The sequence below is a fragment of the Anarhichas minor genome, unplaced genomic scaffold (genome assembly GCF_050575085.1).
Source record: "Anarhichas minor isolate MPS153535 unplaced genomic scaffold, ASM5057508v1 ptg000082l, whole genome shotgun sequence".
Lineage (NCBI taxonomy): Eukaryota > Metazoa > Chordata > Actinopteri > Perciformes > Anarhichadidae > Anarhichas > Anarhichas minor.
The window spans coordinates 576,065-598,560 of NW_027466528.1; the positions used below are offsets into that span (position 1 = coordinate 576,065).

A 22,496-nucleotide genomic window follows, 5' to 3' on the forward strand; every position below is an offset into this window, starting at 1 on the left:
TTCTTACTGGAAACCAAATGTTCATCCTGCTGAACTCCAGGTCTGTCATAATGTATTTACAAAACCTCTCTTAACTTCTGTAGATGTCCGACTACCTTTTCATTAGTTAATGTATGTGCTTAAAGTCATTACTTAGATCCACTGTTGCATTAATCACTGTTACCTGATAACGATTTTTAATAAAAGTTTGAAAGTTAACTGAAACTTGTGATTTCATGTTTTCATCACCTCACAAATAAAACAGGTTTTATTCAAGTTGTAATTACACAGCTCAAAGGTGCAACACGTGACTCTGTACAGGTGAGGAACAACGAAAATCACAATATAATCAGTTCATTAAAGCATTAACATGAAACCAGCAAACAGTAGAAGTAATTCAAATGAGCTAAACATGCTGCTCACACATTCATGCATCAGTAATAATATTCCAATATATTTTAGTAAATTAACTACTTTTATTATTGACATTTTAAGACCATTCAGTCGACACAAAATCAAGTGCGCGACCTGCACACATTAGCGCCTGTTAAAACAAAACCTGAAGATAAATCCGCCGCCGTAAACGCCGTAGACTACCTTTCCCATGACCCTTTGCGCGCCGAGCAGGAAGAACGTTCTCTCGCTAGGGGCTCACACTGATCCAAGTTAGGAGCGTTCAGCTGCCAGCCTTGGCCCATCATGTAACTGCTGCGGAGAATTCTTTGCAGTGCATTTGCAGAATTACCTCTTTGCCCCGACGCCCGCGGGGGCCGTGCATCCGTCACCGCGCGCCCTGCACCGAGCCGCACGCTCCGGACGCAGAAAGGCTCCAAGTGCATGAAGACCGAGGCTCGTAATTTTTGTGCATCTTTTGTTTGCAAAAGCGAGCCGCTCGAAGCTCCAGTGCGAGGGCGATGGAGGGAGGGAGCGAGAAAGAAGGCAAAGTCTTTTGTGCTTCCCCTCCCCCTCATCAAAGCAAAGGGGAAATGTCTCAGCCGAAGGGAGGTAAGAATATGAAACCGATCCGTGCACAAACTACCGACATGCAATCTCTGCTGCACGGTCTGCAACACGCACCCGCTGCAGCCGGTGCATTTTAAAGTTACATGGTTTAGAAGGGGGTCAGTTGCATTTCCTGTTTCACATCTTCCCCTTTGCACAGTTCCTGGTAAGACGATGCTGCGTGTGCTCGCCCCTGTTGACGTTATTAGCGGCGCTCAGGCAGGGATGTCGAGCACAGGGGCGCCTTTAATAGTCACGAGATAGTCCCTCTTTCTAATGAACTCTGCACGAGTTGGTGCACGGCTCGTGCACGTCGCTCAAGGTAAATGATGAAATAGACGTGTGCGTGGTTCTGGTTGCAGGAGGTGCATCCGGGATTGTGACAGCCTGCAGCTGCCAGGGGTCAACTCTTGAGTGTTTATTGGGTGTTGATTTGCTTCTGCTTATGGGGCAGAAAATGAAAATCTAATAATAGAATTTGTTTATGAGCATTTAAGTGGTGGTGCGTTCAGGAACAGGCTTTAGTCTGTCAGCTGCTGCTTCTGTCCAGGCCCCTGGATGTGTGTCAGACTCCTGATGTCCAGCCTGTTTCTCCTCAGCGTGCATACAAAAAGCGTGCATGTCACACTTTGACCCCGAACTTTACCAGCAGCAGCAGCAGCAGCAGCTCTGAGCGTGTGGAGCAGCGTCCTGCAGCTCTGAAGGCTCCTCACTGAATGCAGCTTTTTCAGGACAAAAACAAGCAGCCAGCTGCAGTAAAGAAAGCAGCTCAGGCGCCTTTTTTCTTTTTTTCCTCCCCTTACTGTGTGTTTTCCAAGAAGTCCAAAGTGAGGCTGGTTTATTGCACAACATGCTGAACACACACACACACACACACACACACACATACACACACACACACACACACGCACACACACAGGTAGCAGAGAGAGAGCCCCCGATGGTCGGAGCCTCACAGTGTTTCTGCCCACACAGAGGAACTGTCTTGTTGCAGCCAGTTCATGATGAATAATGCACAGACATTTATTTTGTATTTTTTAGTCTGTGTGTAGATGAATGAGTCGGTTCGGGACTTTCCTGCAGAGCAGAAGTAGGTTTCTGTTGTCATTCATTGATGATGTGCAGTGCAGGAAGCACACACACACACACACACACACACACACACACACTCATCTAGAGCTGAGGCCGACAGCAGATTCATTGATTTTTCACCTCCATAAAGTTTTTTGTTTCCCTCGACTCGGCAAACTAGAACAAAAATGGACTTGTGTCCGTCAGCTGAACGCTGAGTGATGAAGAAGTGAATTATTAATCAGAGCTGCAAAGATTCGTTTATTACAGAACGACATCTTACAACTGTTGTTATAATCAATTAGTTCATTCTCCAGTTCCTGCTATGTCATAATAGATTTGATATTTTATTTTGTATTGTTTTGGACTGACTGATGACATCACCTTTGTTCCTGCTTCTCCACTTTGAGGATCAGCTGCCATCTTTTCACTTTTACATGATTGTGAACTGAAACTCTTCACATCGTCGGACAAAAGGAGCTGTTTTATAAATGATTGATTTAGTTAATTGATTAGAAAAATAATTGTTATTTGCAGCTCCAGACAATATTGATTTTTTCTCATAACTGCTGAAGGAAATGAAGTTACAGTAACCAGCATGTCGTTGTTACAGTTTAAGTCAACTTTGAACATATGAGAACTAACACGTAATATCATTTGAATGAATTATTAAAACTCAACCCAAGTAACCTGATCCCAAGCTGTCGTTACTTTAAGGAAGTAAACAGCGTTGTTTTTACGTTGTTTTTACGTTGTTTTCACGTTGTTTTTACGTTGTTTTCACGTTGTTTTTACGTTGTTTTCTTTGCTGTCGTGTTGTTGAAATCTAAACGTTCCCACACTTTACCTCTCGGGTGGTTTGTTGTTCTGGTTCAGCTTCGATCGCTGGTTTCCTCCTTTTAGTGTTAGCCAACAGAACAACACTCTAGTTTTACTGATCAATTAGTTGTCGACTATTAAATGAATCGGCTACTTTGATCATCCATAAATGGGTTTCGTCATTTTAATTTCCATCTTCTTAAACGTGACTATTTCCTGGTTTCTTTCCTCCTCTGGGACGGTAAACTGAACATCTTTAAGTTGTGGACAAAACAAGTCATTTGAGGCTTTTGGAAACATTGATGAACATTTTTATTGGTGATTTTTGTAAATGCTTTTTTCTGCAACCAATGAATGGAAGTGACAGTATTTGGAATGCGTGATGTAGAGACTCTAAATGGACCATAATGTACTAAATGAACATCATGCTGTATTGAAGAAGACTTGAAACTAGAGATTGAGACCATAAACTCATGTTTACAATGTTTACTGAGGTAATAAATCAAGAGAGAAGTAGAGTCATTTTCTCATAGACTTCTATACAACCAGAGGAGTCGCCCCCTGGTGGACACTAGAGAGAATGCAGCTTTAACACATGAAGCTTTGGCTTCACTCGTCAGAACCGGAGGTTGCCGCCTGTAAACCGGATTATAAATCTGATAAACATCATTTTGATCCTGCGTGTAAAGAACACACTGTTCTTGGTACCGAACTGTTACCTGCAGCTCCGCAGACATGAAAGTGTTGTGTAACTTACAACCGCTGAAGGAAATGAGTACAAATCTGCGAAGCTAAAATAAGCGCGGTGTCCTTGTGTTTTCTTGAAATCATGCCAGACTGAGTGAAGTCTCTTCTCTCTGCTGCAGGTTTCCTTCTCCTCTCACATCATTGCGCTCAGATGCATGTTAGGTTTTGGGTCTCTAACGCTGCTCTGTGTGTCCTGGACAGTCTTTGTCCTCGTCGTTGTGCGCTCTGCTCTTTATCTGGTCCTCGTGTCCCCCTGCAGCCCCGGCCGGCCCTCGCTCCCCTGCAGATAAACGGAGGCTGCACTCGCACTACATTTGCTGCTTCGACGGGGCCGATTGTTGGTCCAGTTCCAGGCCTGTAGCTGCTTAGTTTTTTCTGCAATAACAGTGGAAATGTTCAGAGCGTTGTTCACATGATCCACTTACTGTACTTCTCTTTTTCTGAGGGGGGGGGGGGTGTGACTGAGTAAGCATGCATGCATTCACTCTGCAGCTACTTCTCTGACAGCTAGCAACAATATTTAGGACATTTCAAACCTGTGCACAGAGGTTTATGACGCATGTATGAGATGCTTTTGCAGAAAAGTTAAGATCGTGGTCGAGGTCGTGATGGCAGCAGGTTCGCTGCTGAAATGGGGTGGGGTGGGGGGGCTGCTGCACCGTAGAACAGTCTGTCACTTCTATGCAGTGGATGCACAATAATGTTCCACACCTGTATGTATGCTGCTTATTCTTTTTTCAAAGCACTCCTATTTTCAGCTTGTGTTGAATAAAACAAATCATCAGCACGTCAGCCGTGAAGAGAAAGTGTGTGTGTGTGTGTGTGTGCGTGTGCGTGTGTGTGTTCAGAAAGAACAGTTGCGTTAAAACCCAGTGGAATGTTTTAGATTTGCATTAGTGACTCCTCTCTTTATACATTTTTCAACAAATGTTTGATTTATTAAAAGTCAGAAAATAGTAAAAAAAGATTTGTTTTGCATTTTACTTGATATAAGCCTTGAACAATTAATAAATAAACAATCGACCAAACCATTAACATGCTGCCGTCATCCATAGTGACCGTGAAATAATTAGCTATAAATTATAAAATTGTGCTTTATCATTAAAGAGTGCGTTTCGACAGCTGGAGGCCAGTTATAAGATAAGATGGAACTTCTTGTGCCAGAGTTTCATTCAAGATTAAAACAGAATAAAATTGAATAAATATACAAACATGTATGAACAATAGAATAACAGTAATACAATAGTATTGAAGAAGACTTGAAACTAGAGATTGAGACCATAAACTCATGTTTACAATGTTTACTGAGGTAATAAATCAAGAGAGAAGTAGAGTCATTTTCTCATAGACTTCTATACAACCAGAGGAGTCGCCCCCTGGTGGACACTAGAGAGAATGCAGCTTTAACACATGAAGCTTTAACTTCACTTAATAAAGAACCGGAGGTTGTCGATCAAATCATTCTTCATAGACAGTTGTGGTTACGGACTCTCTCACTACTCTCATATCTTGAATGCAATTCATGAACCATGAAAGAGACAAAACGCACAATAAGCAAAGTTAAAGTTGATTTGACCGCCATCATGGTATAGTGAACATCTCATGTCCTCGCCATCGTGGTCACCGCCTCGAGTTGATCCGAGTGCACAGGAAGTGCAATGCGAGCCGCTGACGACATGATCCCCAAAGCAGCATCCGACAGCTGTAACCTAATGGAGCGGCCATCTTTGGAGGTGTAGAGTATCTCTCACACTGCCAGAGCGAGCCGGGAGTTATTTTCAAACCCCCCCCCCCCCCCCCCCCCCCCCTGTCCTGTGTTGATCTCCGTGTTGTCTCTTCCTGTCCTTCCTTGCATCTGTGATTGATCCGTCTTCCTCCGGCTCTGTGGAATTCCATTCAGGGAATTCTTGGGATTGTTGGAATTCCAGAGAGAGAGTGTGTGTGTGTGTGTGTGTGTGTGTGTGTGTGTGTGTGTGTGTGTGTGTGTGTGTGTGTGTGTGTGTGTGTGTGTGTGTGTGTGTGTGTGTGTGTGTGTGTGTGTGTGTGTGTGTGTGTGTGTGTGTGTGTGTGTGTGTGTGTGTGTGTGTGTGTGTGTGTGTGTGTGTGTGTGTGTGTGTGTGTGAGTGAGTGAGTGAGTGAGTGAGTGTGTGTGTGTGTGTGTGTGAGTGAGTGAGTGAGTGAGTGAGTGAGTGAGTGAGTGAGTGAGTGAGTGAGTGAGTGAGTGAGTGAGTGAGTGAGTGAGTGAGTGAGTGAGTGAGTGAGTGAGTGAGAGAGCAGCAGGCGCCATGTGATCCAGGGCTTGTTATCACGCAGGCTGGCCATCATCTGCCCTCTCACACACACACACGTCTCTGTTTCTGCACCACCCGGCCAACCTTCCCTGTCAGCATTATTTCTCTGCACGGCGAGGCCGATGCGTGCTGGTTTTTCCGGGTGTGGCGGACGCGGGTAGCGCAGACACCCGTCTCCCGTGGCCTCGCTCTGGCATCGCTCCGCACATGTGGAGCTCATGTGCTGGCGAGTCGCTGGGACTGATGTGTGCCGCTGCTTTTAATGAACCCACTCCGCCTGACGCGCGCTGAGCTCGGCAGGAATAAAAGGAAGGAATTGTGTGTTTGAGTTATGCAACAACATGTGGAGAGCGGGATATTTTTAGGTTGATCACTGCGTCTCCTTGTCAGCCTTCAAGTACACACACTGTTTAAGTTCAGCTGGAAGTGACTCACATTTAGTTTTCAGTCACGATTTTGATTTCCAGCGAAGATAATCGTCACAGAACGATTATTGTGCCGCATTGTGTTTCACGATGATGCTGTCTTGATGTCTTGTGCTACAAACAGAGCACCTCTTTCAATCAGAGGGATTGTTATTATCTGTACACTCATATCTCATATCTCACTTTATTGCATTAATATAAGATCTGTGAAGAAGCAATTCAAGTACTAAAAGCATTATAAAGAAGCACAGTTGAATATCCTGTATTTGGCTGCAAAATATTTATCTAAATGTAGATTTTTAAAGCATCTAAAAGTGACATCAGACATCAGTGATGTTTATCAGTGAACTATTTGTCTCAGTCACGTGATCGCACCAAGTTAGACAAAATCCGAGGTGCCCGACCAAACGCTGGCTTCACTACTGCGAGTTTAAACTGAGCTTTAGTGCTCGAGGGGTTAAAAACAACCCGTCTCGTGCTTTGTGGGTTCAACTGTTTTGCTGTGTCGTCACCATTCATATCCATCCAACCAATGTGTTTATGATGAAACAGTTTACAAGATCACAAAGTTCATCAGATTGATGCGTTGCACTTTAAAACATTTTCTTTCTAAACACGCGATGTTTCCAAAGTCAACGAATTATCATGTTTATATATATATTATATTATATTATATATATTCACTGCTTGTCAGATGTAGATATTGAACATGTTAGAAACATGACGCAGGTCTTCAGGTCAGACTAAAGTGTACCAGCTGCAACACAACAACTATTCTCCTCCCAATGTTCTTGATTAATCTATATTGTCATGAATGCAAATATTTCCATTTAAGAAGAAGAAGAAATCCGTTTACCTAAATAATCACGGAACCGATCAATAATAAATTGCTATTTTTCCTTTAAATCAAAGATCTGAATTCGTTGTAAATCAAAGCGGAGCGCGTTCTCCTTCCAGCCGCACAGATTACATAATCCACTGCCCCCCCCCCCCACACACACACACACCTCCTCTCTTCTTCTCTCGTCTCTTTCTGTCCTTTCTTCAGCAGCAGGTTTCTCCAGCATTGAATCCACTTCTATCCGTTGAGGCTTGCCGTGAGTCTGGTTTGTGCAGCTGTCTCTGCTGCATCACCACAGCAACATGCACACCTGCAGCACCGCGCATCGTTCGCCTGTGTGTCTGTATCAAAGTGGACTGAATGTTCATGTTGAGGTTTGGACCGACGGCTGCAGAAGAAGAGAAGGCGCTGCTGTGGCTCCGTCTCAGTCCCACAGTGACGCTTTTGTTCCGACATTGTGTTTGCGGTCAATCCTCTGACAGACTTCCACGTAGAGTCAATGCAGAGAATGCATCGATCGTGTGATGACTTCTGCTGAAGAGGCTGCTTGTTGGTCAACAGGTCATGAGTCAGAGTCCAGTGAAGGTCTAGAGGACGGCCAGAGTGAGTCAAGAGGAACGGATTAGTTTTGGGTGTGTATGTGGATCCATTGGTGCGGAGCCTGAATCACGCTCTCAACACGTTCCTTTTAGGTCATTTTGTGGACGTCTTAATAAATGTTTAAGTGACGTTGATCCACGTCTTCCTCCAGAACCAGTGAGTTGAGCTCAGACTGCACCAGCTTCAATACGCCAACTGATGTAGAGAATCAGGTCACATCTCCCTCATGAAGAGAGACTTCAGAGATGTTCTCTCTCATATCAAACATCACAACACTAGCTTATAGAATAGTAACTACAGGATATTATTAAGATTATTGTCACATGGAGCAACCACGGACTGTTTATAAGAAGAGGACGTAGTCATCATGACGTCTCTCGTTGGTTTGTGGACTTTATGAAGCTTTGAGTTCGGCGAAATTCGCCATCTTGACTTTTCATAACCAGTGAACAGGAAGTGACCATATCTGGACTGAGGAGCAGTGACGTAGAGACGCCGTATACGTCTCTGGTAGAGACCTGTCAATCACCGTGTAGCCCCGCCCTAAAGCATCCCCTGCTTTATGGTCTGTTTGACTCTAAATGGACCATAATGTACTAAATGAACATCATGCTGTATTGAAGAAGACTTGAAACTAGAGATTGAGACCATAAACTCATGTTTACAATGTTTACTGAGGTAATAAATCAAGAGAGAAGTAGAGTCATTTTCTCATAGACTTCTATACAACCCGATTTCAACTCCTGAATATGAAACGTGTTTAAAAGACGAGCAGCTTTTAGTATAAAGGTATAAATACTCTTCTTCCTTTATATTAATACCTTCAGGACTTCTCATCACAGACACAGAAGCTGTGTGGACAATACATTTTTTTTATCATATATAATAATAACAATATAAAACAAATAACAATAAAAGAAGAGAACAAAAAGATGTGTTTGAGTAATACTGAGTTGTCGGGTCAACAGAAGAATCCTGTTGGCTTGTTGTCGAGGGAAAGATGGTGATGCAGCGGTGTCATCTCTCACCTCCATTAAGCACCAGCAGCCAATCAGCATGATTCCAGTTTACTGATGCAGATTAAAAATAATCGTTCTAGCATTAAAAGAAACACTCTGAGGAAGTGTGTGTGTGTGTGTGTGTGTGTGTGTGTTAGCAGAGAGAGTTGGTTTCCAGTTCCTATTGTTGTCTGTGTGAATGCGTGTAGGAGGGGCTCAGACGGACATTTTTAGTGCAACAAAGCTGCTTTGCAAAGTGCAGCGAGCTGGAGGCAGCGAGAGGTCACCGGTCGAAGGCCGCATAGCACAGCAGAGTCACGCCCTGCACTGTTTGAACGAAGCAGGACACTCTCTGTGTGTGTGTGTGTGTGTGTGTGTGTGTGTGTGTGTGTGTGTGTGTGTGTGTGTGTGTGTGTGTGTGTGTGTGTGTGTGTGTGTGTGTGTGTGTGTGTGTGTGTGTGTGTGTGTGTGTGTGTGTGTGAGATATGCCTTCAGGGCAGCTTTTCGACTGACAGATCCTCACAAGACAGCAACGTGGGAATTTCCAGTTATTCCTCTGGAGCCGTCGACACACCTTCAGTTTTACTCTGTGACATCAGAAGGGCGGCGGTCTTAAATATGGCCCTTAAAGCTTTGGTGCGTCAGCTGCTCAGAGCGTCACACACACACACACACATCAGGGGGAAGATCCAACATGGCTGCCCCTCCTTTGTCAGAACAGATCCTAACCTGCGGTTTTACTGCAACAGCTGACTGGCTCGTAGCAGCTCAACCCAGTCTGAGGAGGTCTGAGCCAGATGCTGTGTGGAGACGAGGCAAACACACACACACACACACACACACACACACACTGAGTCACACCCTTAGCAACCTGTGACGTCCTGTTATCAAGGCGCCCGGCCATTAATCCGCCAGTGCAGCACCTCCAGATGAAGCGAGCACACCTGAGCTGCCAGACCTCCTCCTCCTCCTCGTCTTCTTCGTCCTGCTCTCAGCACCTGTTCTGTGCAGTTAGGATCTGGAGTCGCTCGCTGCGTCCAAGCGTAAGTCAGCGATGAGGCCGCTCGCTGTACCAACATGAAACGTAGGAATCGTAGCCTGGACGTAACGCACGGGAAGCTCTCTGTGTTCGACGCCGGCTGCAGGAAGTTTGAGTCACTCTGTGGGAGTTCTTTAAGTGTCTGTAATCTCTGGACAGAAGCAGCGAGTCATCAGCGCTCTGACATTGAACCTGCAGATACGTGTCACTCAGCACAAGCGTGCCTCGTAGAACAACTAGAATCTGAACGTCAGTAAGGCTCTAACAGAGGTTTCCTTGACTCCGTACATAGATTTGATTTTGTGGTTGAGCTGCAGCAGCTCGTCTGAATAGAGTCGACAGAATGTTCTCATGGTGAGGTTTGCTGCTGCAGAGAGAGAGAGAGGTTGAGCAGGACGATCCACTGAGCTCTCATCCCGAGAGCTATGTTAAGAAGTTAAGTATGCTTTCATCTGGCGGTGTGCTCGGCCGTCCTCTCTGGAGTCTCATCAGTCGGCTTTCTGCTTCACTTCACTCTCACAGAGGTCTTGTAGGGATACTGGGCCGTTAGACACAGAAGAGATGCATTCTGGGATTAAAGCAAAACATTTGAATCAAACTGTTTTTATGATTTCCTTTTCCCAAATGTTTCCTGCATTTCAGAAAATGGACTCTTTGCAATTATATTGTTTGGTCGTTTGAAGAGGTTTAACTGTGATGAGCATTTTTCACTCTTTAACATTTTACTGATCCGTCAATAATGAAAACAATCATTAGTTGCAGCCAACGTTTTGGGCATGTTTGTATCAAGTAACTTAAAGCTGCTACCAGGAACTTTAACTTAGTGTTGGTTATGTCGCCCCCCTGTGGAATAAAGTGGTAGTGTTTCTGAACACCAGACTCCCCTCTCAGTCCTGGTTCTGGTTCTCCTGGGCCTCCTTTCCCTCCAGCGGGCGCTGAGCTCAGAGGTGGACAATTTCAATAATCGATTGATCGTCTTTAATTAGGCAAAAATAATTCACTGCTTCCAGTTTCTTAAATGTAAAGATTTGCTTCTTTTTATCTGTGTGTGTGTGTGTGTGTGTGTGTGTGTGTGTGTGTGTGTGTGTGTGTGTGTGTGTGTGTGTGTGTGTGTGTGTGTGTGTGTGTGTGTGTGTGTGTGTGTGTGTGTGTGTGTGTGCGCGTGCGTGCGTGTGTGTGTGTGTGTGTGAATGTCTGTGAGTTTTGAGCTGTTGGTTTGAAGATCATAATCGGTTTATGGTTAAGTACGTTACACATACAAGGAATGCGGCTTGATGATTGATGCGTAACAATATACAAAGTGCAATTTACATCTTTGGATGTAAACTATTAATTAAAAATCAATGAAGTGTTTTTGAAGTTTACAGTTTCACGAAACATGATATCGCGACACCCCCTAGGTCTGACACAAAGACCTTTACACGAACGGTAACACACGTCACATGGTCACATGGTTTCTGTCGAGGTTTTTCTAATGATGTGTTTTGTGTTTCCAGGTAAGAGGAAGCCGGTGCTCAAGCTCCCCAGGGAGGTGTTTGAGCAGCCTCCTCCCGCCGCAGTGTAAGGCTCTTTACTACGTCATGTTTACAGCTTCATCACATCCACGGCTCTGTGTTCATCGTCCCACACCGTTATTAACACGAACATGTTTACTGATCATCTAAGACCCTGCAGTCAACAGGAGGACGTTGAGTGATGCTCATATTATCTTTTCTCATGACGAGTGCATCAGCGTGTTCTGGGTATTGTAACTCAAACACAACCGTGAATGCAAAAGTATTCGTTTCCTCACATCACTCCTCTGACATTTGCATCGTTTCAACACAATAAGACCTTATTAGTTACATGTTGTTCCTCCATGAACATCGTGTCCTCGCTCTTGTTATCGTGAAGCTCAAACTGATTCTGAGCGAAACGTTCAGAACGTCTTTCAGTGACTCATCGTCATTTAAAACCTGCAGCAGCTTCATCTCACTCTGTGCACATGTGAGCTTTCATTGCATTCACGTTGTGGAATTATTTTTTATTTCATTTATCTTTTCAATTTTATTTAATTTCTTAATTTTAATGAATTTTTTTTTCAAATTGAGTAATTTAATGACTTCCTAATTTATTCGATTTTTATCTCTTCAATGCATTTTTCTGACGTGTATTTTCTGCTTCACTGTGTTTCATCAGTTTATCAGTAATAAAATGTCTTTCTGTGTGTTTCAGACCTCCCAGAGATCTGGATTCAAAAGCTTGTGTGACCATCGGAGAGAAGGTAATCTCATATCTGCACCTTTCCTAATCCCCTTCAGGGAGTCCTCACTCCTCTTACCTTGGACTCCTACATGAGTCCTCACTCCTCTTACCTTGGACTCCTACATGAGTCCTCACTCCTCTTACCTTGGACTCCTACATGAGTCCTCACTCCTCTTACCTTGGACTCCTACTTGAGTCCTCACTCCTCTTACCTTGGACTCCCACATGAGTCCTCACTCCTCTTACCTTGGACTCCTACATGAGTCCTCACTCCTCTTACCTTGGACTCCTACATGAGTCCTCACTCCTCTTACCTTGGACTCCTACTTGAGTCCTCACTCCTCTTACCTTGGACTCCCACATGAGTCCTCACTCCTCTTACCTTGGACTCCTACATGAGTCCTCACTCCTCTTACCTTGGACTCCTACATGAGTCCTCACTCCTCTTACCTTGGACTCCTACATGAGTCCTCACTCCTCTTACCTTGGACTCCTACATGAGTCCTCACTCCTCTTACCTTGGACTCCTACATGAGTCCTCACTCCTCTTACCTTGTACTCCTACATGACTCCTCACTCCTCTTACCTTGTACTCTTACATGAGTCCTCACTCCTCTTACCTTGGACTCCCACATGAGTCCTCACTCCTCTTACCTTGGACTCCTACATGAGTCCTCACTCCTCTTACCTTGGACTCCTACATGAGTCCTCACTCCTCTTACCTTGGACTCCCACATGAGTCCTCACTCCTCTTACCTTGGACTCCTACATGAGTCCTCACTCCTCTTACCTTGGACTCCCACATGAGTCCTCACTCCTCTTACCTTGGACTCCTACATGAGTCCTCACTCCTCTTACCTTGGACTCCTACATGAGTCCTCACTCCTCTTACCTTGGACTCCCACATGAGTCCTCACTCCTCTTACCTTGGACTCCCACATGAGTCCTCACTCCTCTTACCTTGGACTCCTACATGAGTCCTCACTCCTCTTACCTTGTACTCCTACATGACTCCTCACTCCTCTTACCTTGGACTCCTACATGAGTCCTCACTCCTCTTACCTTGTACTCTTACATGAGTCCTCACTCCTCTTACCTTGGACTCCTACATGAGTCCTCACTCCTCTTACCTTGGACTCCTACATGAGTCCTCACTCCTCTTACCTTGGACTCCTACATGAGTCCTCACTCCTCTTACCTTGGACTCCTACATGACTCCTCACTCCTCTTACCTTGGACTCCTACATGAGTCCTCACTCCTCTTACCTTGGACTCCTACATGGCTCCTCTCTCGGCTCAGTAGAGCGTCCGGTAGCTGTAAAGAACGGCCCGGTGAACATTACAGCCGAGGTGAGCTCTTGTGACTGTGGGGAGACTGGAATGCCTTTTATCGCCCACCGGGCCGTAACATTATTTATTTTAAACTCATCAAATAAGTGGAATTTTCCGTTGGCTCAGGTTCCTGCTTTGTGTGTGCTGGAGTTGTCCAGAAGTCGAACTGATTTATTGTGTTTGTCCGAGTGAATAAAAGACGTTTAGTGATCCAGACTTCAGAGCTTCTTTACGTTCTGTAAACGAGGTTTTTATTCTTTTGGTTTCTCACAATTCCGTTCAAAATCCGTTCTCCTTCAGTACATAGAGTTGATCGTTCTCTCTCTGCCTACCTCAGTCCACTGCGCGCTAATAAAGGCGGATCAAATGTTTTCATTAATTTAGAAGAAGTGACATCAACTGAATGCAGTAATGTAAACACACACTTAACTGTTGTTCCCTCATCATGTCCGGAGCAGAACTTCGAGGTGAAGGCCGATGACCTGGAGCAGATCTGCGAGCTCGGCCGAGGAGCGTACGGCGTCGTGGACAAGATGAGGCACGTGCCCAGCGGCCTGATCATGGCGGTGAAGGTGAGTGACGTTCCCTTAGCTAGCTGGCTAATTCCACCATGCTACAGTCACAGAACATAAAGCAGCACCACACGAATGTTGAATAGGTTTCAACCAGTAGCGGACGGTCACTATGTATATTTATAGCAATATGTAAAATTCAACTACTACATATACAACATACACTTATTGGTGTTCAGCTGAACAAAGGGGTTCGGGGGTTTAGTTCCTCTTTAAACAGCAGCGACATACACAAAGAGAGAGAACGTGCATGGAGACGAACACAAAGGCATTAACACCAATGTACTGTACTTCTGTTGGTCCTCCCTCAGCGGATCCGGGCTACAGTGAACACTCAGGAGCAGAAGAGGCTGCTCATGGACCTGGACATCTCCATGAGGACAGTGGACTGTTTCTACACCGTCACCTTCTACGGAGCGCTGTTCAGAGAGGTAACGCGCTGTAGAGACGCACAAGTATGAGTCGACTAGAGCCTGAACCACAGCGCTGTGTATCAAACCACGATGCTCTTTAGTGTTTGGGCTTAAATGTGTCTGTGGCAACAAGTATCACCACTGTCGAGTACCAAAAGATAGCCTTGAACGTCTGCTTTCATTCATAGTCTTGTTTACTTCCTCTTTGCTTGGAAAAGGTTCATGATGAATTTAAGAACAAGTATTTAGAAGCTTTGCTTCTTTTATTAACAGAATAAATTAGTTTTGTTCGGAAAATGTTCTTATTTCTCAAAGACAAATACTGTCGTTTGTATTAGTATAAAAAAATGTTAGAACCCTGAATACTGGATTTTTGTTGATAAAGATAATCATTAAAAATCTTATAGCACTATATCAACCAATATGATCATTAAAAAAACAAGACATAATAAAACGTACTGTGACACAGATATGTGTGAAGTCATTATAATACACTATGATCCTTCCAGTGAGTGATGTGTTATAACACCGTAGTCATTATGAAATGGTTTTAATGTGTGATGATTGTTTTAGAATTATGAATCTTTATTAGTGCTTACACCTATAATTATACAGATCTATAAGCAGATTGTAATGCGTTTTAAGTATGTTTATAATGCCTCATAGAACAACGGTATCTGTGATGAACCGGTATCTGACAGTGAGTCCGGATCTCCACAGAAACCTCCAGAGTGTATTAATGACGAACACCTGTGGAGACTGTCGGACGCAGACAACTTCCTGTTCAGGATTTCCTCATTTTCACTCTAAACACTGTAAAAAACAATCTGTTGCTTCCCGTCCGTCTGTCTGGAATGCGTCCTGCTGGTTGGTGTTTTTTTTTTTGTCTCTTTCCAAATGTGTCTCGTCTGTTTCCAGGGCGACGTCTGGATCTGCATGGAGCTGATGGACACGTCCCTCGACAAGTTCTACAAACAGGTGATCGAGAAGGGCCTGACGATCCCTGAGGACATCCTGGGAAAGATCGCCGTCTCGGTGGGTTCGCTTAAAAACTCTCACGTTAGCTTAATGACGCGTATTTGTTACGCAACTCTCTAATGAACGGGCTTCTTGTTGTTACAGATAGTAAAAGCTTTGGAGCATCTGCACAGCAATCTGCAAGTCATCCACAGAGGTAAGAGTCTGAGTGGGAACCCGTTAACCCTCTCAGAGACCGTGTCAATATCCACGGAGGTAAGAGTCTGAGTGGGAACCCGTTAACCCTCTCAGAGACCGTGTCAATATCCACGGAGGTAAGAGTCTGAGTGGGAACCCGTTAACCCTCTCAGAGACCGTGTCAATATCCACGGAGGTAAGAGTCTGAGTGGGAACCCGTTAACCCTCTCAGAGACCGTGTCATTATCCACGGAGGTAAGAGTCTGAGTGGGAACCCGTTAACCCTCTCAGAGACCGTGTCATTATCCACGGAGGTAAGAGTCTGAGTGGGAACCCGTTAACCCTCTCAGAGACCGTGTCATTATCCACGGAGGTAAGAGTCTGAGTGGGAACCCGTTAACCCTCTCAGAGACCGTGTCATTATCCACGGAGGTAAGAGTCTGAGTGGGAACCCGTTAACCCTCTCAGAGACCGTGTCAATATCCACGGAGGTAAGAGTCTGAGTGGGAACCCGTTAACCCTCTCAGAGACCGTGTCATTATCCACGGAGGTAAGAGTCTGAGTGGGAACCCGTTAACCCTCTCAGAGACCGTGTCAATATCCACGGAGGTAAGAGTCTGAGTGGGAACCCGTTAACCCTCTCAGAGACCGTGTCATTATCCACGGAGGTAAGAGTCTGAGTGGGAACCCGTTAACCCTCTCAGAGACCGTGTCAATATCCACGGAGGTAAGACTCTGAGTGGGAACCCGTTAACGTGTCAATATCCACTTCTGTGATGCATCGTCTCTCGGCTGCTTTCTGCTCTCATCAGAGGACCACACCGGCGTTTCAGCCCATTAGCTCAGAGTCACACTGCTGTTTGTTTAAATGTTAAACCTATTTTTCTTCTGACCTTTCAGGCAGCCATTGATTTCCATTCATTTCCGTATGACATTACAAGTCTAACAGCAGACTCTTGGAGCTAGCATGAGTCATTTAATCCATTACAGTGAGTGAACATCAAGTCGAAGTTACGTTATGTGATCTCCGTTAAAAGCTGCGTTTATCGATACGATTGTATGAAGGACGGATTAAATCCCTCTCAGCGGTGAACTCACAGATGATTATCTCTCAGATCCTTGTTTTCGGTTTCGGTTCACTCTCTGCGCTTTAATCGTGACAAACATCAGACAGACAGTCAGAGACGAGCTGGTGAACGTAGTGCAGCGTTCAGAAGCTAAAGAGACTATTTTCATTCACATATGTTGAGGTGAGAAGCTCAAGGGACCCCTGTGAATATGGCCATGCTGGTTTGAATTTTGAGCGTCCTTCCCGACAAGCTAGCACCACATGGTTGGTACCGATGGATTCATTCAGACGTCTAGTTTCATAGCGAACCAATGCCTCTAGTTTCAAGCTCGAGGCCTATAAGCTTGTGAGAGACGGTGATAGAGGCGTCCCAGAGAAGTTTAAGAGGGAACATTGACATTTAAAGTTTGGGTTTCACACAACTCAAGCATGTTTCAAGAGCCTGCCCATTGATCTCCATACCATGCAGAAATAAATGGAAAGATAGAAAAAACACTTCCAGACTGTACAGCCTTATTTGAATAGTCGGCAAAGATCAACTTGACATTATCTGTAGCCGAGTAGCTTTAACTTGTAAGCACACGGTTACAGTTGCAGTTTATAATTATGGTCCTTTAAGAGTTGATGCTTCCTGTGTGGCTCGTGTTGCGTCACTTCTTCATGAAAGATTATAAGTGACAGAAGTAAGAGTCACACAGTCTGTGTTCACCAGAGACCACAGAGAGCTGCTGCTGTTCTGTGAGGAACCACTAAAGCTGCTGCTCGTCGTGTCGTCTTTCTCTCCGGTTGTAGACGTGAAGCCGTCCAACGTGCTGATCAACACCCAGGGTCAGGTGAAGATGTGCGACTTCGGCATCAGCGGCTACCTGGTCGACTCCGTGGCTAAAACCATGGACGCCGGCTGCAAACCCTACATGGCGGTAAGCAGGAAAACAAGTGAAGCTTCATTTTAAAGCAAGTGGCCATGTGAAAGGAGTCGCTTATAGTGATGAACCAGCAGAGGATGATCAGCTGAGTCTTTATAGTGAGTTCAGCTCATTAATCTGTCCGGCTTCACTTGTCTGGCTCTTATTATCATCCACACATTTAATGAACCCGGTTACATGTTACATGGAGAGGTGTGTGTGTGTGTGTGTGTGTGTGTGAGAACAAAGAGTTTATGATGATACAGAGGAGTGCAGGTCGTCCTCAACAACCGCTGCCGTTAGTGACGTCCTCCTTCCTTGTGTCCCTTCAGCCGGAGAGGATCAACCCCGAGACGAACCAGAAAGGCTACAACATCAAATCTGACATCTGGAGTTTAGGAATCACGATGGTAAATCAGCTTAATGTCTTTTTATTCATCATGTCAGTGGGTTTTAATATCTTTGTCTCATTATTACAGAAGTACGTGAGGGGTGAAAACCATTCATAATGAAAGTCTCGTTCTATGAGGCACGGCTCTCGTCGGATCACTGTCGTGTCTAGACGTTGTTATTATGAGTCGTTAAATATTCAGAGCTTTCTCATTTGCAAGTTTCCAACTTGCAAATGAGACATCCCATCGTCCCATCGTAGGACGCCGGCTCATCCTCCTCTGCTTCTTGTTCAGGCTTTTAAAGACGAGCAGCGAATGTTCCAGCAAACGAGTGTTTCTAAATGATGGAGGTGAAAAAAGAAAGAACAGTTTCATTATGAATTCTTAAGTCTTAGCTCTGAGAGATCAGCACAAAGTGAGCAATCAGTGCGAGGAATCAAACACACTTCGGTGATTTTGGAGCCTCTGTTCCTCCTCGAGGAGCTCGGAGCCACCGGGACGCCGAATACTGAAATAGCTGCAAAGTGAGGCAGCTCAGGAGAATACGTGTCTAATATCTGATGCATCATTAGATATGTTGGAGTCCCTGAGTGGGTTTACATGCAGACTGATGAATTACATTAACGTAAACATATCCTGAACAATACGCCGGCTGAAGAAGCTCAACGAAATCAGCACATTCATGGAAAAACATTAAGAGAATAAATATGAATATTTCTGAGGACGCTGAAAACTGATGAAAGTACGAGTTAAGTTAGTGTGTTCCTCCAACACCAAGACAGACAGCTTTAAATGATTAATCTGTTAATTCATTGTGTTTAATTAAGTCTTTAAAATGTCAGTAAAATAGTGAAAAACACTCTCAAAGGTATTTAAGATATTTATATTAAATCCTCTCGTTGGAGAAGCTGTAAAAAACAAAAGAATAATCAATTATAGAAACCGTTAAATGAATTAAATAAGAATTAAATTAGTCGTAATAAATATTGGAAGATGATCGGTAATGCAAAGAATAAAAGCACAAATTGAAACGTCGTCTCGTCCGTCACTGCTGGACGTGATGGTGATGAATCACCACCTTAGTTTTAATGTTCTCGGCGACGTCTCTTTCAGATCGAGCTCGCCATCCTGCGCTTCCCGTACGACTCGTGGGGAACGCCGTTCCAGCAGCTGAAGCAGGTGGTGGAAGAACCGTCGCCACAACTTCCTGCCGACCAGTTCTCCCCCGACTTCGTGGACTTCTGCTCTCTGTGGTGAGCGTGTTTATTTTTTCTTAATTAGCCAGGAAACACTCAGTTCCACATTTTAAATTCTTCTCTCTAACATTCAAGGCTGAGCTCTTCGCTCTTTAAATAAGTAGTTGTTGTTGTTGTTCTGACAGCTGAAGCTCACTGTGACGCTTTATTCTGAAAAACATTTAAAATAGTTTAAAAACGAGCCGTCGTTCACGAGTCCAAGTTGATGCTTTGGTCCGACCGACAGCTCAAAACTCAAAGATGTTCAGTTTGACGAACTAAAACTTGCTGAACCGGCTTCATCCAAAGTTCCCATTTCTGTTCTAGAAATGTGTGAAAATTAGCACATATTTGATAACATAATGCCTCATTTGCATATTTAAACATAACATTTCAGAAAACTTGTAATACAATAAATAATTGACTTAGATTGAGTACATAGTGAAATCTATTTTGACCCTTTTCACCTGAGAGTAAAAACTAATTTGTATGTTTTGAGATCACAGTTAGTCTGAAGGCTGAGATCAGTGCTGATGTGTCTGTGATGAGCTGCATCTGTTGTGAATTAATGATTTTTTTGTTTTTTTGCTTCTGCAGCTTAAAGAAAGTTTCCAAAGAGCGGCCGACCTACACAGAACTCATGGTGAGTGTTCCATCGATGGAGCTCCTGTAACACCGTTAGTCAGACACCAGAGGGCGCACTGACACCAGCGTGTGAACGTCCTCTCCTCTCATAGAACACGAGCTAGACGAGCTGAGATGCTGCAGAAATCATTCAAGGATGATTTATTGTCATTATGCAACACAGGGATGCACAACTAAACTCAGCTGTAGCTCGTCTGTAACACAACAAACTCATGACAAACAAAACCAAACCAGTCGGACATTCCTGGAGAGCATTGTTTGTGTTTGGAGTCCTGCTCTCTGTCCGCCCGTCAAGTGCAGCTTGATCCTGGACCACCATGGATCCAGGTCTCTGTGAGGATGTGGGCTAAACAGTCACCGACCTCCCGCTGCTGTCAGACAGCCAGGATGCATGCTGGGCAGTGGAGTAGCCTCGGGTCCTAGCTGGGTTAGCTTAGCTTCCATCTCTCCTCTCTGGGAGTCAAAGTGATATTGGACAGATGTTATGTAATGTTATCTAACGTCGTGTTTGTGTAATCTGACTAAATGAATGTCGTCTTCCTTCCTCAGCAACATCCTTTCTTCACGTCCCACGAGGCCAAAGAAACCGACGTGGCCAGCTTTGTGAAGGTCATCTTGGGGGACTGAGTCGCCTCACCTGCAAGGGGGGGGGGGGGGGGGGGGGGGGGGGTCATCGAGAATAGAAAATACAACAAACAAAAAGCATCAATCGCAGCCTCCTTCTGCCCCCATCCCACCACCTGTTCTCTCATCTGAAATGGAGGGGGGGGGGGGGCTTCACACGTAGTCTGGAATCCTTAAATCTTTGGTTCGATTATCCCGCCTTCTACTCCAACGATAGTCAGCGAGTCGACCGCGTGGACCTCAGGTCGTCGTGGTCAAACTCAAGTTTTTCTTCTTTTCTTTTTGCTGAAAAAAAGCAGGAGTGAAAAGATGCAGATTATATATATATATATATATATATATATATATATATATATATATATATATATATATATATATATATATATATATATATATATATATATATATATATATATATATATATATATATATATATATATATATATATATATATATATATATATATATATATATATATAATAAAAAGATGAATGATGTAATCTATGTGTAATCTAAATGTTTGTATACTCAAAGTGCATCGGTTTATTAATTGACTGCATGTACAGAATTTATCTCAGACGAGTTGGAGACCTGCAGGCTCCGAGTCACAAATGCCGAACTGCACTTCAACTGCTTTCGCTTGATTACAGCAGGGGTCGACTACACGTTTTGGGGTGTGTGTGTGTGTGTGTGTGTGTGTGTGTGTGTGTGTGTGTGTGTGTGTGTGTGTGTGTGTGTGTGTGTGTGTGTGTGTGTGTGTGTGTGTGTGTGTGTGTGTGTGTGTGTGTGTGTGTGTGTGTGTGTGTGTGTGTGTGTGTGTGTGTGTGTGTGTGTGTGTGTGTGTGTGTTTGCAGGGCTGCAGGATTTTGGATTAATTTGAGATTCTTGCGCTCACAGTTGAGATAATGATTTTCTCTCACTGTTTAGAGATGTTAGAGATGTTTCCTCTGCAGTCCCATCGAGTCACTGAGAGCTCCTCAGTCAAAGCGATGCTTCTCTTATTTATGTGTTTTTGCAGCCAGAAGGCCGACTCCTCGCTACCTTCACGGGGGGAATAGAGCAGCCCTGCTGGACGGTGTGTGTGTGTGTGTGTGTGTGTGTGGGGACACTGTGGTCAGTTGTGGGAGAACATCTTCTCCTTGTTGTCTGTACTGAGCCAATCACAACCCTCCCCACTCCATGTTCAACATGAAAAGAACTGAATATTATTACTATTATTATTAATATTATATTAATTATTGTTGTTTTTATTTAGATCCAGCCCCCCCCCCCCCCCCAGACTTATTTACTGCAGTTTCTCTTTATTTATTACAACTGCTGTCCTCTGACCACTTGATCCATCAGAGACTTATTTTTGGCTCAAACACGTAAATGCTTTTAAAAGTGTAACTTGCCTTCTATGTGCCTCTCATATGTTGTAGTGAGGATAGTGATGAGGATGCAGGGATCTCTCCCATCACATCAGTCCCCCCCCCCCCCCCCCCTCACACCTGCCGCATCACGATTCCACTTCCTGTTTGTGTATCTCGTTGTGGGCGGAGCTTAGTATTCTTGCGCTCGGCTCTTTTTCTCACCGCGGTTTGTGACGGGAAGCCGACAAAGAGCTCAGCTGACACCGCTTTGGTTTTTAAGGAAGTACTATAATGACAAAATGGGAAACTTGAAATACTGTTTAGTGGCAGAATATTGTGACAGTTGGAATCAGCAACATCATCTTCTTGTCTCTCCACATGTTGTTATTACGTCATCACTTTATGTTTTCTGCTTTTTTTGTTTCCGGCTTCGTTCGTCAGCGTTGAAGCTGTTTGTTTGTTGCTTAAAGGCTCAATCTGTGATTTTTAAAGGAGACAGAAGATGAAATTAAAGGACTTCTTGTTAACATTTGATCCCCCACTGATAACCCACTGAATATAAACATGTAAAATACATGTATGAATAAATAAATAAAATAATTCAGGTACCTTAAAAAACACATGGCGCCCTGCACTCCAACAGTGTTCAAAATAACTGGGTTTAAAGGGCCAGTGTGTTTCAGGGGATCTATTGGCAGAAATGAAATATATTATACACACTGGCCCTTTAATAACAAAAGAGTGTT

General features: G+C 44.2%; 1 protein-coding gene across 1 annotated transcript; it reads left to right on the plus strand.

Annotated features, from left to right (window-relative positions):
* Positions 1-607: 607 nt before the first annotated feature.
* On the plus strand, positions 608-20,442 carry map2k6 (mitogen-activated protein kinase kinase 6). The gene is made up of 12 exons (XM_076081627.1): positions 608-984; positions 11,309-11,372; positions 12,027-12,075; positions 13,847-13,960; positions 14,272-14,391; positions 15,292-15,408; positions 15,496-15,547; positions 17,390-17,517; positions 17,835-17,912; positions 19,008-19,147; positions 19,727-19,772; positions 20,324-20,442. The coding sequence occupies exons 1-12, from the start codon at positions 894-896 to the stop codon at positions 20,399-20,401; spliced, it is 1,077 nt and encodes a 358-aa protein (XP_075937742.1). The 5' UTR covers positions 608-893; the 3' UTR covers positions 20,402-20,442.
* Positions 20,443-22,496: the final 2,054 nt, after the last annotated feature.

What these genes read in the sequence shown, in the direction of transcription:
- map2k6 (XM_076081627.1), top strand. Translation starts at nt 894, where the DNA reads ATGGAGGGAGGGAGCGAGAAAGAAGGCAAAGTCTTTTGTGCTTCCCCT. An exon ending in TGGGAAAGATCGCCGTCTCG is followed by an intron (nt 15,409 to 15,495) that starts GTGGGTTCGCTT and finishes TTGTTGTTACAG; the next exon opens with ATAGTAAAAGCTTTGGAGCA. An exon ending in GTGGACTTCTGCTCTCTGTG is followed by an intron (nt 19,148 to 19,726) that starts GTGAGCGTGTTT and finishes TTGCTTCTGCAG; the next exon opens with CTTAAAGAAAGTTTCCAAAG.